The 18960-nt window shown below is 35.2% G+C and overlaps 1 protein-coding gene across 4 annotated transcripts in view; it reads left to right on the top strand.

Moving 5' to 3' along the window:
* Nucleotides 1-18960, top strand: part of RBL2 (RB transcriptional corepressor like 2) — a 53356-nt gene that overhangs the window by 21232 nt on the left and 13164 nt on the right. For all 4 annotated transcript variants that reach the window (XM_079118526.1, XM_079118527.1, XM_079118528.1 and 1 more), the window contains 9 exons: nt 1112-1278; nt 2676-2785; nt 4357-4460; nt 5544-5681; nt 7134-7298; nt 7835-7946; nt 12780-13049; nt 13252-13532; nt 13620-13796. In XM_079118526.1, the coding sequence (XP_078974652.1) occupies nt 1112-1278; nt 2676-2785; nt 4357-4460; nt 5544-5681; nt 7134-7298; nt 7835-7946; nt 12780-13049; nt 13252-13532; nt 13620-13796 (1524 nt within the window). The remainder of the gene's footprint in view (nt 1-1111; nt 1279-2675; nt 2786-4356; nt 4461-5543; nt 5682-7133; nt 7299-7834; nt 7947-12779; nt 13050-13251; nt 13533-13619; nt 13797-18960) is intronic.

Below are 18960 nucleotides of genomic sequence, written 5' to 3'. Positions count from 1 at the left end.
GAAATGCAGTTTGTCTTTTTTAAATATTAAAAGATGCTACTTGGGACTGGGATTATAGCTCAGTGATGGACTACTTGCTCTGCATGCACAAGACCCTTGGTTTCATCTCTGTACCACCACATACATACACACACAAAAAATAAGTAAAATAATAATGATAGTGTTAAGCCACTTTAACTACCTTAACTTTTCAAAGTTTATTTGAAAAATCTGAAAAGATGCTTTATTGGTGTATGTATTTATGCTTAAATTTTTTGTCTCTAAGTTTTTCATATTATATACAAGAATATTGACTAATTTATTTCTCCAAAGACTTTCTATTTTAGAGGGAAAAACTGTGATAGAGTCCAATAACTAAAGATAGAGAGGAGGCAAAAAGATTGATGAAGACTGTTCTTCCTCAGATTGCCCTGTTGGAGAATGTTTAATCATCTCTCTGAAGCAGATTCGATTTGACTTTTGTTGACTTTTGGATTTTACTTGGACCAGATTTAATTCATAGCTTTCATTTGTCAATCTTTTGAGTATTTACAGACATGATGGTGAATGAGAGCTATGAAATTCTGTTTCTCAGAGATAGAGTAATATTCTTAATTTTTAAAAACATAATGTTTATCTTTCCTCTGAGTTAAAGTTTTAAAGGAGGAATAACAGGAAGATACACCTTGGGATTGAATCTGGGGCACTTTACTGCTTAACCACATCCTCAGCCCTTTTTCTTTTTTAATTTAAGACAGGGTCTTTCTGAGGTGCTTAAAGCCTCAGTGAGTTGCTACGGCTAGCCTCAAACTTGTGATTCTCCTGCCTCAGCCTCCTAAGTAACCAGGATTACAGGCAATGTGCCACCCTACGGGGCTTAAAGTTTTAACTTTTAAGACACAAACATACAGTTAACTAAAATAGTGTTACACATCTTTATATGGATAATGGTGGCTCTTAGTGGTGTTATGTTTAAGTTACAGGAATGATGATATTTGAGTTGCTAAATTTATTAATATTGTAAGGATAATATCTGACTGACTTAAATTTCTATTTTTGAAGTAATATAAAGTCTTATCTAAATAATGTTTTATTTTGTTTTAAAAAAATCTACTTAATTTTTTCCCACTAGTCTAAAGCACTTAGAATCTCCACACCACTTACTGGTGTGAGGTACATTAAGGAGAACAGCCCTTGTGTGACCCCCATTTCTACAACCACACATAGCTTGAGTCGTCTTCACACCATGCTGACGGGCCTCAGGAATGCACCAAGTGAGAAACTGGAACAGATTCTCAGGTTAGTTTGAGCTCTGTCTACCTTGCCAAGATTGGTTGTTGACCATTTTCCAATTAACTATATCTATTTTTCACTATTAGTACTTCATTTTAATAATTTTATAGCATTTGCATACTCAGTCAGAGGACATAGCAATATAAGATGGATAAGTAGAAGATCATCTTTGCTCAGATTTCCCTAATGTGATAAAGGAAATGATAAACTAACAGTGCAAGACCCTATATAATGAAATACCAAACCTCATTATTAACTATTTTATAATTTTAAAAAAGGGGGCTATGTGGTCAGTGTAGATGAGAGTTGACATAGAACTTCATGAAAGGGATTGGAACTGAACAAAGTTGTGAAGGGTGGATCAGATTTGAATAGATAAGATGAAACTTTATGTGTTCATAAAGCAAGAGCAAAACCATTGTTGCTTTTGAAAGCTCTTTTATATTTACTCTTAGCCTGTAAAGAAATTAAATGCCTCCCAACTTTCATCTTAAATACCCTCAGTGGGTTTAACTATTACCAATAAATACTAGGTAAAACCAAAGAGTCTTACTTTTGTACAAAGGTAAGTGTGTGTTCATAAATAAAATTCTGGTTACATATGATATTCAGTAATTATCTCTAGCAGAATTGTAACTTCTTTTTAAATACTTTTTTGGTTGTTAATGGACCTTTATTTTTATTTATTTATATGCGGTGCTGAGAATCAAATCCAGTGCCTCAAACATGCTAGGTGAGTGCTCTACCACTGAGCCACAACGCTAGCCCTATAACTGGTTTTTTTTTTTTTTCCAAGCTTATTATGTTTTTACAGTGAATGTGTATATTTATGATCAAGATAAATACACAGTGGTTATAAAAGCCCTATGGTAATAATTTGTATAATCCTTCTGCACTGAATTTATATTGCTTTCTAATAAAAAAGAATCAATGAAATAAACCTCATTTTGGAGAAAAAAAGAATGTCAGTAATGGTTTATATGGGTCTGTAGCATAGGTTACATACCTCTTCCTAGTTTCTTTTAGGAGTTCTTAAAAGCACCTCTGTCCTCAGTTGAGGGCAGTTTTTGGTTGTCATCAGTGATTGAGGATGTGCAAGTTGAGTCTGGGCCAGTCAGGGCATTAGGTGGGCTCCCGGGCCAAGACTGCTAAATTTACCAAAGTGAAATGTACAGCGCCACACAAGAAATGCACATATATTCCACTTCAAATTGTAATACAGCCACCTCTGTAAAGGAAGTATGGGATCTCCTGAATTAACCTGCAAAGTATATATAGTGTCTGTTCAAAGTTTTTTTTTTTTTTATTTACATGTTAATGAAATTACAGAGTTGTTGTAAACATTTGGCCCCTTTGTGACTTGGTAAGACATTTACATTAGACAGTTTCATATTACTTTTTAGGACATGTTCCAGGGATCCAACCCATGCTATTGCTAACAGATTAAAAGAAATGTATGAAATATATTCTCAGCATTCCCAGCCAGAAGAGGATTTCAGTAATTGTAATAAAGGTAAGGTTTATTACTCTGTTTAACTATGTGGAGTCCTTGGTAACCCAGTCATAAACATGAGGAAAAGACCTATGACTAAACTGAGGGATATAGTGTGGCTATTTTTTCTTTCACCCTAGTGATTTCTGGGCCCCTCTCAGAAATAAATTTTAGATTAATATCTGCATTATATTGGACTTTTGTTCTTTTTTATTGGTATATTCTTTGTGTGTGTGTGTTATCAGGGATTTAACCCAGGGGCACTTAACACTGAGCAACAACCCCAGAGTCTCACTAAGTTGCTTAGGGCCTCGCTAAGTTGCTGAGGTGGGCTTTGAATTTGCAGTCCTCCTGCCTCAGCCCCCTGAGCCTCAGGAATTACAGGCATGTACCACCATGCTTGGCCTATTGGCAAATTCTTTAGTTTTCATTTGTAAACTAGAAATTAAATAAAACTATAGTGATTCTTCAACATAGTAAGAACAAGGACAGATAAATGAGTTGACTCTCTTTTTTCTGAAATGCTTGGGACTAGAAGTGTTTTAGATTTCAGATTTTTGTCAGATTTTTTGAGTATTGAATGTACAAATTGAAATATCTTGGGGATGGAACACAAATCTGAACACAAATCTTATTCATGCTTCATATATACTTGATAGCCTAATTTTTTTATGCAGTAAAATGAAGTTTTAGTGCTTCTGCGTTTTGACTGACCTATCGCATGAATTCAGGTGTCGAATTTTCAAATAGTGAATTCATCCTGGTTCTCATGTTTCAGATTTTGGATCATTTTGGATTTCCATGTTAGGCATGTTCAACCTGTAACTAGTACTTATGCCCAAATCTGGCCTGGGAATTGTTTGATGTCACAAATTGGAACTAATTATGTGCAATAGTAAATTAATTACATATCTCCTAGCATTTGTAAGCTTTCCATTGTGGTAACAAAATACCTGAGATTATTAACTTAGAAAAAGTTTATTCCTCTCACTGTTTTGAAGGTTCCAGTCCATGATCGAGTAGCTCCATTGTTTGGGGCCTCTTGTGGGGATGCTGGATAACAATGTCAGGGAGTATGTGGTGAGGCAAACTCATATGATGAGCCAGAAAACAGAGAAAGACAAGAAGAGACAGGGCTCCCAGAGTCCCCTTTGAGGACATGCGTCCAGTGACTTAAGGACTTCCAATTAGGCCCCATCTACTGAAGGTCCCACCACCTTACCATAGAGCCACTCTTAGGACCATACTCTTTAATACATGGGTGTTTAGAGGATATTCAACATCCAAACTATAGCATCATAGAACTTTTTTTTTTCAAACAGAACAAAATGGTGTGAATCTTAATGCAGTGATATTATAGTTCTTTATATGCAAATTTCAATTCCCAATTTTAGAGAAATATGAATGTTACCATGAAGAATATAAGGAATATTAGGGATAATTGAACAAGCAATTAAAGGGCATATATCTGAAGTGTGGGTTTGGTTTTTAAATTTTATTTTGTGGTTAGAGAGGGAGTGATGGGCCTTCATTTTCCATGTTGTTTATTTTCTTTGTATTTGATTTTTGTGTTTTTAAAATTATTTCTACAGAAATTGCCAGCAAACATTTTCGTTTTGCAGAGATGCTTTACTATAAAGTATTAGAATCTGTTATTGAGCAAGAACAAAAAAGACTGGGAGACATGGATTTATCTGTGAGTAAAACAGTTTCCTTCCTCTTTACTCAAAAAAAAAAAAAAAAAAAGGTGGGAGGAAGGGAGAAAGGGGGAGAGGGGGAGGAGAAAGGGAGGGGAGGGAGAGAGAGGACAGAAGAGGGAGGAAGGAAAGGAGGGAAGAGGGAGAGCCATTACAAAGAAATGATGTATGACTCTAGGGAGTAAAATTGGCATCTCAGGAAACTTATCTGAGCCCTCTCACCTTCATCCTAGATATAAGATGTGTAAGGAGAAGAAACCAGTGTTTCTCAGTGTAGCAGGTCATGTATTGTAACTCATACTTTCTCAGATAGGAAGAGGACTCAGGTCAAGGATTAAAACATTCAAACTTAATTTTGAGTTGTTAAATAATATAGAATTGTTATTCAATGAAGCCTTATATAGCAAGAATAAATGAGTATTGACTGGTGACACTTCAACATAAATGCTTAACCATTCTTTTGCTAAGATGATTATTTTCCCTAGATTTTTACTAGTCAAGAAATAGAGTTTTATATAAATTATATTTACTTATACTAAGAAAAGTATTTTTTAAAAGTTATATTTTAAATTTTGTACAATTTGTATGTGTTAATTGAAAAATAGAATTTAAAATAACACGGGCTATATAGCCAGCACTCAGAATTTAAAATAAATGGCCATTTTATGAAGATGAAACTCTAGGGAAAACTGGAAGAGATCAATTTGTGAGGTCAGGTTGTCACTTTTTCTTATAAACCTCCTGGGAACCTTCCAGCTGTCTTTTTGTGGACAGTGGCCTCTTACTATGAAAACCGTTTTATAACATCTTTTTACAATATTCTAAGCATCCCTATGCATATGTATTTTGGTAAGCAAAGTCACATTTCACAATACATAAGATTTTTGAAAGTTCTTATACATTCCTTTATGTTTTTGATTAAAATGAGCTTCTTTATGGAGTTAAGAAAGGTTCTATAAGAAAGTAAGCACATAATTCCACTAACTCAGAAAACGAGACCTTATCTGGTATTTTTATTTAAATATGAAATGTCCTTTTAGAGTAGGCTAATGTTTCTAAATGTCATTAACTTTGTTTTATAGGGTGTTCTGGAACAAGATGCATTCCATAGATCACTCTTAGCTTGCTGCCTTGAGGTTGTCACTTTTTCTTATAAACCTCCTGGGAACTTTCCATTCATTACTGAAATATTTGATGTACCACTTTATCATTTTTATAAGGTACTTTTTTTCTTTTCACATTTTTTATTGGTGCATTATAGTTTTATACAATGATGGGATTTGTTTTATATTCAAACATGATATTATAAGTTTTTTTTTTTAAGTATGATACTAATAATTGTGGATGAGATGAACTTCCTGTTGTTAGTTAGGGTTTTTGTTTGTTTTATGGTACTGGGGATTGAACCAGTGCCTTGCATGTGCTAACCAAGCACTCTATCACTGATACGTAGCCCCAGCACTTTTTATTTTATTTGAGATAGGATCTCATTAAGTGGTCCAGGCTGACCTCAGTCTCCTGAGTAGCTGGAATTGCAGATGTGTACCACCAGACCCAACTGATAAAGGATTTTTAGAATACTGTGATTCAGGAGCCTTTTAAAAGGTTTTAAAAATCGTGCCCATCTCTAGCTAATCTTGTATAGCATCCCTTTTTTTGTTGTTGTTATGAGAGTTAAATAACATTGAGAGTACGTTGAAAAAGTATGTTCTTTAGCTGGGTATGGTGGCACATGCCTGTAATCCCAGGGGCTTGGGAGGCTGAGGCAGGAGGATTGCAAGCTCAAGGCAAGCCTCAGCAATTTAGCAAGGCCCTGAGCAACTTGGTTAGATGCTGTCTCAAAATAAAATACATAAAGGGTTGGAGATGTGGCTCAGTGGTTAAACGACCCAGGGTTCACTTCCTGGTACCACATATTAATCAACAAATAAGTTTCCTGTCACATTTTATACAGAGGCATTAATCCTGTAGCTATTTCCTTCTTTTGTTTTGGTACTAGGGGTTGAACATAGGGGCACTGTACCACTGAACTACTTCCCCAATCCTTCCCCAATCCTTCTTGATGTTGACTTAGGATATGCTCAAATTTAATTACTGTAGTGTCATATATTGAATGTTTAAAGGGCTTTAATATGATTTTTGTGTGTGTGCTGAGGCACACACGAGGCCCTTTAGTATAAAATATTAACAGTAATGTTTTCAAATTCAATATACAAAGGATATTTTTTCATTTATAAATTTTGAAATATATCACTGTACAAAATATTTTATATAATTGACAGATGTACATGATTATTTACAAGATAGTAAAAGAGCAGCTGTTTCAAAATCATACTTTTGTTAAATTTGTAATTTGTTTTTTTTGTACCAGGAATTTTTTTTTGAGCCTCATCCCCACCCTTTTAGCTGTCTCTAACAGCAAGGGCTTAGGGCTTGCTAAGTTGCTGAGGCTAGCTTCGAACGAGGTCCTTCTACCTCAGTTTCCCAAGTCACTGGGATTACAGGCAGGTGCCACTATGCCTGGCAAATTTGTAATTTTTGGTTTTTGTCTAAATATTGAAAAATATTTAAATAGATGTACTCATTTTACTCTTATACTTAGTAAAAGTTTTTTTGTGTGAAAAATCATAGTAATTATTATTATTAAATTAACGATGGCCTTTTTATTTCAGGTAATAGAAGTATTCATTAGAGCAGAAGATGGTCTTTGTAGAGAGGTGGTAAAACACCTTAATCAGATTGAAGAACAGATCTTAGATCATTTGGCATGGAAACCAGAGTCTCCACTCTGGGACAGAATTAGAGACAATGAAAACAGAGTTCCTACATGTGAAGAGGTTTGTGAAAATATCTTAACATCTTTTTATAAAAAAAATACAGCAATATCTATTCTATTCATAATCCCCTTTTATCAGACAGCGATTAAGCTTAGTATTTTCTACGTACAGTGTGAGAGGTTGACAGTTCGTGTTAATATTTTACACCCATAAATATTAAAAAAAGTCAGGAATAATTTGAGATTGCCCCAGAGTTTCAGTGACAGTAAAATTCAGTGGTTTTTCTCTACTTCCTGATCAAGTTTCTGTTCATTAGCATAGATGCCATTCTAATGCTCCAAATGCTTTATTTTATTTGAGATAGGATCTCATTAAGTGGTCCAGGCTGACCTCAGTAATAAAGGTTGATTCATATTTACTATCCAATTTTCAGGTTTGGAAGGCTTTTTAGTTTTAGTATGAAAATGGAAAAAGACAACTGAAAAGTATAATAACTAATGAGCCAAGATAGTTTTCTTCTGCCTTGGAGTATTACTGTATTTCTAAAGAAAATGCTTTTTTGAATATTACCATTTTGTGTGAACAATTGTTTATAGGTCATGCCACCTCAGAACCTGGAAAGAACAGATGAAATTTGTATCACTGCCTCCCCTTTGACTCCTAGGAGGGTGAGTGAAGTCCGTGCTGATACTGGAGGGCTCGGAAGAAGTAAGTTTAAAATATTAGAAGGAATATTTAAAAAAAAAATTTTTTTTTAAATTTTTTTATTTTTTGATTTTGATTCATTGTACACAAATGGGGTAACAACTTTTGTTTCTCTGGTTGTACACAATAGAAGGAATATTTTGGAGCCTTGCATCTATGTTTTGGTGCTACATGAATCACTTAAAATTAATAGTTTTAAAGAATATCTAATAAGGAAAATATAGGACAGAACAAGTGTCCTCTTGTTAGTTTCCGGTGCTGGGGGTGGAACCCAGGGCCTGACACGTGGTAGGCAAGCACTCTACTTCTGAGTTATATCCCCAGCCCTTAAGTAACCTTTTAAAAGGATAGGATGCCTTATATTTAATGTGATCCTTATTTTTTAAGTGAATGTTTACCTGTAAGCATAAAAATGGGCAAAAGTGGAAAAAACCATCTTTAAGAGTAATTATGATTGGGTGATAGAATTCTAAGTGATTTCTATAAATTTTTAAAGGCAAATGGGCATTATATTTAAAGTCAGAAGTAGAGAAATCTTAAGGATAGAGCTGTATGAACCAATTAGGTACAAACAAACCAGTGGGATAGCTCAGTGACCTGAGAATGTTAAGCTTTGTCACTTGAGCTGTGCTGCCTGGATTAATGTGACAGCAGTGCTGGTCTAAGAAGTACAGAAAAGAACAGGTTTGCTATGCATCGGGTTTATATTTTAAGCAGCTTCTTAGATCTATTAGGTGCAAGATTTAAATTTATCTTATTTACCGACAACATGATTCTATATTTAGAAGATCCAAAAAACTCCACCAGAAAACTTGTAGAACTCATGAATTCTAAATGAATTCAGTAAAGTAGGAGGATATAAAATTAACACCCATAAATCTATTATGTTCCTATACACCAATGATGAATCAAATGAGAGATAAATTAGGAAAACAACCCCATTTACAATAGCCTCAAAAAAAAAAAAAACAAAAAAAACTTGGGAATCAATCTAACAAAAGAGGTGAAAGACCTCTACAATGAAAACTACAGCACACTGAAGAAATAAATTGAAGAAGACCTTAGAAGATGGAAAGATCTCCCATGTTCTTGGATAGGCAGAATTAATACTGCCAAAATGGCCATACTATCAAAAGTGCTATACAGATTTAATGCAATTCCTATTAAAATTCTAATGATATTCTTCATAGAAATAGAAAAACCAGTCATGAAATTCATTTGGAAAAATTAGAGGCCCAGACTAGCCAAAGCAACCCTCAGTGAGAAAAGTGAAGCAGGAGACCTCACAATACCCCAGGCCTTAAATTGTACTACAGAGCTTTAGTAAAAAAAACAGCATCGTACTGGCACCAAAACACACTTGAAGACCAATGGAACAGAATAGAAGACAGAGACAAACCCACATAAATATAGTTATCTCATACTCTACAAAGGCACCATAAACATAATTGGAGGAAAGATAATCTCTTCAACAAGTCGTGCTGGGAAAATTGGAAATCCATATGTAGCCGATTGAAAGTGAATCCCTCTCTCTCACCCTGCACAAAACTCAACTCAAAGTAGGTCAAGGACCTAGGCATTAGACAAGAGACCCTGCACTTACTAGAAAAAAACGTAGGCCCAACTCTCCATCTTATCAGTTTGGGAACTGACGTTCCTCAATAAGTCTCCTAAAGCACAAGAAGTAAAATCAATAATCAATCAGTGGGATGCTATCAAACTAAAAAGCTTCTTCACAGCAAAGGAAACAATTAAGAGCATGAACAGAGAACCAGTAGAATGGGAGAAAATCTTTGCCACCTGCACCTTGGAGCATTAATCTCCAGGTTATACAAAGAACTCAAAAAACCTAACAACAACAACAAAACAACCCAGTCAATAAATGGGCAAAGAAACTGAACAGATACTTCACAGATGAAGAAATATGATCAGTAAACAAATATATGAAAAAATGTTCAACATCACTAGCAATTAGAGAAATATAAATTAAAAACTACTCTGAGATTTCATCTCACTCCAGTCAGAATGGCAGTTATAAAGAATACAAATAACAATAAACGTTGGTGAGGATGTGGGGGAAAAGGTAGACTCATACATTGCTGGTGGGACTGCAAATTGGTGCAACCACTATGGAAAGCAGTATGGAGATCCCTTAGAAAACTTGGAATGGAACCGCCATTTGACTCCTCGGTATATATCCAAAGGACTTAAAATCAGCATACTACAGTGACATGGCCACATCAATATTTATCGCAGCTCAATTCACAATAGCTAAGCTATGGAACTAACTTGGTGCCCTTCAATAGATGAATGGATAAAGAAAATGTGGCATATATACACAATGGAATATTACTCAGTCTTAAAGAAGAATGAAATCATGGCATTTTCTAGTAGAAGGATGAACTGGAGACTGTCATGCTAAATTTAATAAGCCAATCCCAAAAAACCAAATGCCAAATGTTCTCTCACATGTGGATACACAATAAGTGGGGAGAACAGAAGAATAGAAGTTCATCAGATTAGACCAGGGGGAAGGGAGAAGGGATGGGAATAGGAAAGACAGTAGAATGCATAGACATAACTTTCTTATGTTCATATACGAATACATGACCAGTATAACTCCACATCATGTTCAACCACAAGGATGGGATCCTAATTAGAATAAGTTACACTCCATGTATGTATAATATGTTAAAATACACTGTACTGTCATGTATATGTAAAAAGCAAATAAAATTCACACACAAAAAAATTTACATGTAGGAGATAAAACTACTTTTTTATTTTTTTAAATTTTATTTTATTTTTTATTTATTTATTTTTTTATTTTTTATTTATTTATTTTTTTGCGGTGCTGGGAATCAAACCCGTGGCCTTGTGCTTGCAAGGCAAGCACTTTACCAACTGAGCTATCTCCCCAGCCCCTTTATTTGTTTTTAATTTTTGGTGCTGGGGATTGAACCCAGGGCCTTGCATGGGGTAAGCACATGCTCTGCCACTGAGCTATACCCCTAGCCCCACAACTACTTACAGAAAAAGTCATGTGAATTCAGAGAGTCCTGTATTATTGAATGCTATTAGAATATTATTCTAGATTTATGATGTTATTGATAAGCACTATCTGTAGAAGGATTCGTGTTTTGTTTTTTTGCAATACTGGAGATTGAACCCAGGGCCTCACTTATGCTAGGCAAATTGCTCTACCACTAAGCTACATCCCCAGCACTTTTTGAAATTTTGTTTTGAGACAGGGTCTTGCTGAGTTTCCCAGGCTGGCCTTGAACTTGCCATTCTCCTGCCTCAGTCTCCTGAGATTACAGGTGTGTGCCTCTGTGCTCATTTTAGGGGGATCAGTTTTAAAGTCAAGAATCACTCTAAGTCAGTGCATAATCAATAAATATGGATGATCCAAAACTTGAAGAGTATTCATAGTGGCTTAACTATTTTCCTGCTTATTATCCACTCAGATCCATCTATAAATCTTGATACCTGGTCTTTCTCAGTCCTGTTTCTGTAGTTTTTCCTTCCCTAATCTATGGATTAGGATTTGACATTAAACTTCATTTTCCTTTTACTTGTCACCCATCCATTTTTCTCAGTATTTTTAAAAATATTTCACACATTCTTGCTGATTTTGCAGCTTTGTACCAAATGCAGACCTAGTAAGTTTATTTTTGTATCATCAGACAATGTTAAGTCACAGTTTCTCAGTGTAAATCCTCTTATGATATCCCTGCATATATTTTTAAATTTAAAAACCTTCTGATGTACAGTTTTTACAGGTGGACATGGAAGAGGGAAAGGAATGCTTACTTCTTAGAAATAGACATTGGTTTGCATATTTAAAAATAAACTGTAATGATTAAAGTTTTGGGAGTAATGAAAAGTTTTGGAAATAGTGTTAATGGTTGAACAATGTTGTAGATGTACTTAATGCTACTGAGTCGTACACTTAAAAATGGTTTAAAGTGTCTAATTTTATGTTACATATATTACCACAATTTAGAAAAATTAATAATATACCAAAAACCCATTGGTTTATGCAACTTAAATGGGTGAAATATATGGTATGTGATCCATAACTCAGTAAAGGTGTTTAAAAAAAAAAAAGTTGGTGGCTCACCCCTATAATCCTAGGAACTTGGGAGGCTAAGACAGGAGGATCACAGGTTCACAGCCAGCCTCAGCAACTTACTGAGACTGTCTCAAAATAAAAGGGCTGGGGTGTAGCTCAGGGGAAAGGACCCCTGGGTTCACTCCCCAGGAGTCAGGGGAAAAAAAACCTTGTAAACTTAATTGAATCTAAACCATATATGTCCACCTGACGGAAGAACATAATATTGAGTTTCAGTAATTTTTTTATGTAGAAAAACACTAAGGTGAAAATCCATACAAAACTAGAAAATGCTGCCAGATGAGGTACTACCATCATGTCCTCTTAGCAAGTAATGACCACAGTGAGATCACACTACACACGAATGTTAGAATTTCAGTATAGTAAGAAATAGTATGTAGAAAAATAGAGTGATTCCTTAAATTTCCTCTATATCATGGGATACTTGTAGTAGAAGACAAAGCCTAGTTTTAGTGGAAGATGGAATAGAGAAGGTACCACAGAGAGACAAATAGAGAAAAATTTCTTCATGATTTTGCTTTCAGTAGTTTTCACTTGAATTTTCATTAGTTGAATGCAGGTATATTATGACTTTTGTAAGTTTTATTTGCTTTTTAAGCTATTAATTATTTCAAATACTGTAGTTATTTTGAACATAAGAGCTTGGATGGAAGTCAAATCTGTCTTGTGTTAAATGGTTTGTTTGATTTGTCTTGGCCTAGGCATGACATCTCCAACTTCACTGTACGATAGGTACAGCTCCCCAACAGCCAGCACTACTAGAAGGCGGCTGTTTCCTGAGAATGATAGCCCCTCTGATGGAGGGACACCTGGGCGCATTCCTCCACAGCCCCTAGTCAATGCTGTGCCTGTGCAGAATGTATCTGGGGAGGCTGTTTCTGTCACCCCAGTTCCAGGACAGACCTTAGTCACCATGGCAACTGCCACTGTCACGGCCAACAATGGACAGACAGTGACCATTCCTGTACAAGGTAAGGAGGAGTTGGATATTGAGTTCTCTGGCATTTATTGGAAAGTTGCCTGAGATTTGGCTACAGTGATGATGTTTGGATAGAGAAATGATGGGGAGAGGAGGCTTGGGAGGAAAGAAATGGGAACCTCTGCCAGGAGAGCCTTATATTTCTAACATTTTCTTCATGTCTTTGTTTCCCATGCTGTAACAAACTGATGTAGGTATAGCCAATGAAAATGGAGGGATCACATTCTTCCCAGTGCAAGTCAATGTTGGGGGGCAGGCACAGGCTGTGACTGGCTCCATTCAGCCCCTCAGTGCTCAAGCCCTGACTGGAAGTCTGAGCTCTCAACAGGTGACAGGAACAACTTTGCAAGTCCCTGGTCAAGTGGCCATTCAACAGATTTCCCCAAGTGGACAACAGCAGAAACAAGGCCAGCCTTTAGCCAGCAGCAGTGTGAGGTCCAGGAAAACAAGCTCATTATCACTTTTCTTTAGAAAGGTAATTTTTTATGTACCGTTACCAAAACATGAGCTGGGGAAATATAAGTATTAAACAAAATTTTAAATATTCTTGTTTATCTATTAGGTGTACCACTTAGCAGGTGTCCGCCTTCGGGATCTTTGTGCTAAACTAGATATTTCAGATGAACTGAGGAAAAAAATTTGGACCTGCTTTGAATTCTCCATAATTCAGTGTACTGAACTTATGATGGACAGACATCTGGACCAATTGTTAATGTGTGCCATTTATGTGATGGCAAAGGTGAGCACATTCAGAGCTGAAAAGCAAGGGCAACGAGGTTACATCATTTCTCCAAAAATTTACTTAGCAGCTTTAGAGATATCATCTGTCTATTTAAAATATACAACTTAATGGATCTTAGTATATTCACAGTAATCTTCACAATTTTAGAGTATTCAGTTGTATAGATATGTGGCATTATTTTTATTCATCAAGTGATGGGCATTTGGGTTGTTTCTACTCTTTGGTTATTACAAATAACTGCTATTAGCATTTGTTTTTGTGGGGGCACAAGCTTTGATTTTTCTTGGTTATATACCTAGGAATGGACTAATGGATTATATAGTTAATTGCCAGACTGTTTTCCAATGTACTGTACCATTTTACCACCAGCAGTATAAGAGCCTTAATTTCATAACAATACTTAAAAAAAATTTTTTTAGTTGTAGATGGACACAATACCTTTATTTATTTTTATGTGATGGTGAGGACTGAATCCAGTGCCTCACAGATAGTGAGTGTTCTACCACTGAACTATAAGCCCAGCCCCACAATTCTTTTTATCTTTGTTTTTTAAAAAATATTTTAACTTATTGAGGTGAAATTCACATTACATAAAGTTAACCATTTAAAGTTTTTTTTGTTTTTGTTTTTTTTTTTTGAGGTGCTGGGGATCGAACTCAGGGCCTCGTGCTTGACAGGCAAGCACTCTACCAACTGAGCTATCTCCCCAGCCCAAGTTAACCATTTTAACGTGAACAATTCAGTAACTTTTAGACATTCACACCCACCACGTCTATCTAGTTCTAAAACATTTTCATCCTTGCACAGTAAAATCCCTTACTGAGTAAGTGGTTTCTTCCCATTCATTCTCCCATGGCCCCTGCAAACAGTGATCTATGTTCTGGCTCTATGGATTGACCTGTTTTGATATTTCATATAAATGGGATGGTATAACATTGACCTTTTGTGTATGGCTTCTTTTGTTTAGGATAATATTTCCAAAGTATATCCATGTTACAATACTCCATTCCTTTTTACAGTTGAATGATCATCCACTGTATGGATATATCAGAATTTATCCATTTATCCATTGAGGAACATTTGGGCTCCTTCCAACCCTTGGCTGTTGTAAATAGTGCTGTTGTGAATATTTGTCTACATGTACTTGTTTTGAGTGCCTATTTTCAATTTTTATTTAAATTTTTAAATTTTAAGATAAGGTCTAAGTTGCTGAGGCTGGCTTTAAACTTGCAATCCTTCTGGTCTCAGTCTCTCAAATTGCTGAGATTACAGGTGGGTGTGGATTACCATGCGGGCTCTGTTTTCAGTTCTTTAGAATTTATATCTAGAAGTGGAATTGCAGGGTTATATGGTAATTCTGGTTAACATTTTGAGGAACATCATTTTACATTGCTACCCGTAATGCAAGAGAGTTCCAATTTCTCTATATCCTTGCCACCTTATTTTATATATATATATATATATATATATGTGTATGTATATATATATATATATATATGTAATTTTTAGTTTGGGGTATTGAGTGGTATCTCATTGTGGTTTTGAATTGTATTTGCTTAATGATGAATGATGTTGACCATCTTTTTTTTTTTTTTTTTTTTTTTTTTGCGGTGCTGGGGATTTGAACCCAGGACTTTGTGCTTGCGAGACAAACACTCTACCAACGGAGCTATATCCCCAACCCCTGTTGACCGTCTTTTATTGTGCCTTGTTGGCCTTTATATCAGAATTTTGATTCCTTCCTTTCTAGTAGATATGGAAGGTATTATCTTTTTGTGGTTTTGATTTTTTTGCATTTGTCTGATGATGTTAAACATCTTGTAATTTGCTTACCGACCATTTGTGTATTTTTGGAGAAATATCTATTTAAATTCTTTGCTCATTTTTTAAATTGGATTATTTATTTTTGAGTTGTTGGAGTTCTTTATATGCAACTGGACACAATTACCTTGTCATACATATGATTTGCAAATATTTTCTCCTGTTCTCTGTGTTATTTTTTCTTTTCTTTTTGGTGATACTTGAAGACTGAACCCAGTGCTTCAAGCATGCTTGGCAAGTGCTCTATTACTGAGCTCCACCCCCAGTCCAGTGTGTTATCTTTTTACTTGATAGTGTTATTTGAAGCTTTTACTAAAGTTTTTAATTTTTAATATATTTTATTTGTTCTAATTAGTTATATGTGGCAGTAGAATGCATTTTGACACATCATACATAAATGGAGTATAACTTCTCATTCATCTGGTTGTACATGATGTAGAGTTACACAGGTCATGTAATCATATATGCACATAGGGTAATAATGTCTCATTCAATCTACTATCATTCCTACCCCCATGCTTTCACCCCTCTCTTCACTCTCCTCTTTCTAGTCCAGCATATCTCTATTCTTTGCCCCCACCATCCTTATTGTGAATTAGCATCTGCATATCCAAGTAAACATTTGACCTTTGGGTCTTTGGGACTGGTTTATTTCGCTTAGCAAAATATTCTCCAGTTCCATTCATTTACCAGCAAATGCCGTAATTTCATTCTTCTTTAAAGCTGAGTAATATTCCACTGTAAATATATACCAGAGTTTCTTTATCCATTCATCCATTGAAGGGCACATAGAGGTTCCATAGTTTAGCTATTATGAATTGAGCTGCTATAAACAGTGATGTGGCCAGGTCACATCAGTATGCTGATTTTACGTCCTTTGGGTATAAACCTAGGGGTGAGATGACTGGGTCAAATGGTGGTTCCATTCCAAGTTTTCTTAGGAATCTCCATACTGCTTGCCATTGTGGTTGCACCAATTTGCAGTCCCACCAGCAATGTATGAGTGAAAAGATTTTAATTTTGATGAAGTCCAGATGCTTATTTATTTATTTATTTATTTTTTGGTTTGTTGTCATGTCTAAGAACCCATTGCCAAATCTTGAGAACCAATATCATGAAGTTTTATTTCTGTGCTTTCTTCTGAATTTTTTAATCTTTTAGACTTAGATCTTTTATCCATTGAGTAATTTTCAGATATGCTATGAAATAGAAATCCAGTTTCATTCTTTTGTGGCTTTCCAGCTTTTCCAACACCATTATTAAAGTGACCATTTTTTCCCCATTCAGTAATATTGGCACCTTTATGGAAAATCAGTTGAGCAGACACAGAGGCTTATTTCTGGACAATCAGTTCTGTTCCATCCATCTGTACATCTATCCTTTGGAGCACCATATTCTCTTGATGACTATTGCTTTTTTATGTTTTTTAACTGGGAAATGCAAGTCCTCCTACTTTTATTTTTCAATTATTTTGGCTATGTCAAATTCCATTGAATTCCTGAAGTTCCATATGAATTGTAGAATCAAGTCGTCAATTTAACAGTCATCTGAGATTCTGGTAGGTTACACTGAATCTATAGATTGGTTTAGGGAGTTTTGCCATCTTAATTTTAAGTCATTTGATCCTTGAATATGGCATGCTTTTACATTTATTTAGATCTTCTTTAATGGTCTTTCAAGAATGTTTTACACTTTGAAAAGTATGACTTTGCCCTTTGTTGCATTCATTCCCACATATTCTTTTTGATGCTACTGTAAATGTAACTTTCATTTTTGATATGTTCACTACAAGTATGTAGAAATAACTGATTTTTGTATATTGGTCTAATATCCAGGAACCTATCTCAACTTACTAGTTCTAATAGATTTTTTGGTATATATCTTAGAATTTTCCATAAGACTGTACAAACTTATAATTTTACTTCTTGTCCAAATTAGATACTTTTTATTTCCTTTTTCTTTCCCAGGTACCTTTCTCAACTACCTTGGCTAAAACCTACGGTGTTAAATATAAAAGTTGAAAACAGAAATCTTGTCTTTTTCCTGATCTTAGTAAGAAAACATTTAGTCTCTCATCACTACTAAAGTATGATACTTGACTATGAAGTCTGACTTTTAGTATATTTTCTTGTATACCGTGTATCAGATTGTGGAAGTTCCTTTATATTCTTAGTTTGTTGATTTATCATAAAAAGGTGTTATATTTTGTGTTTTTTTTTCCTGATTTTATTCTTTTACTTATTCTAATTGATTTTCTTAAATTAGGCCAGCCTTGCATTCCCAATCTTAAGTCCCTTATAGTTACATTATATAATTATTATATGTTGCTAGGTTTAGTTTACTTGTAGTTTGTTGAGTTTTGTCATTAATGAGCTCTTGGCCTATAGTTCTGTTGTTACCGTTTTTATATTAGGATAATACTGGCCTCACAGAATGAGTAGAGAAATATTCTCTCCTCTTGTATTTATTGATTTTAATTTTTTAAAAGTTTGGTATCCACCAGAGCCTGGACTTTTTTTTGTGGCAGATTTATTGATGAATAATTTAGTCTCTATTGTGATAGGTCAATTCAGATAGTCTATTTCTTTTAGAATCAGTTGTTAAAGAGTTTGGCTGCACATGGCAGTGCATGTCTATAATCCCAACTACTTGGAAGGCTAAAGCAGGAGGATTGCAAGTTTGAGGATGGCCTCTACAACCTAGTGAGACTGAGACCCTGTCTCAAAATAAATAATAAAAGAGTGTTTCCTCTGGGCTACTTTGTTGGCATATAATTGTTCATAATATTCCCTTACAGTCCATTTATTTTTATGTAGTGCTAGAGATTAAAATCAGGGCCTCGTGCATGCTGGGCAAGTGCTGTACTACTGAGCTACATACCCAGCCCCTTCATGGTCCTTTTTATCCTTTAAGAGCATTAATAATGTCCTCTTTCATTTTTTTATCTGTTCTAATTAGTTATACATGGCGAGATGCATTTCTGTTCATTGCACACGAATGGAGCACAACTCTTCATTTCTCTGGTTGTACATGATGTAGAGTCATCCATTCGTGTGATCATCCAACTACCTAGGGTAATGATTGTCTCATTCCACCATCTTTCCCACTCCCCTCTGCCCAATCCAGAGTTCCTCCCTTCATAACCCCCCACCCTAGTTATGGATCAGCATCCCACATGTCAAACAATTTGGCCTTTGTTTTTTTGGGATTGGCTTATTTTGCTTAACATGATATTCTCCAACTCCATTCATTTACCTGAAAATGCCATAACTTTATTCTCCCTTAAGGCTGAATAATATTCCATTGTATATATATCACCTTTCACTTTCTTATGTTTGTG

Source organism: Sciurus vulgaris, assembly GCF_902686455.1.
Source record: "Sciurus vulgaris genome assembly, chromosome: 17".
Lineage (NCBI taxonomy): Eukaryota > Metazoa > Chordata > Mammalia > Rodentia > Sciuridae > Sciurus > Sciurus vulgaris.
Note: the sequence above shows the minus strand (reverse complement) of the source record. Positions and strands in the feature narration are given on the sequence as shown.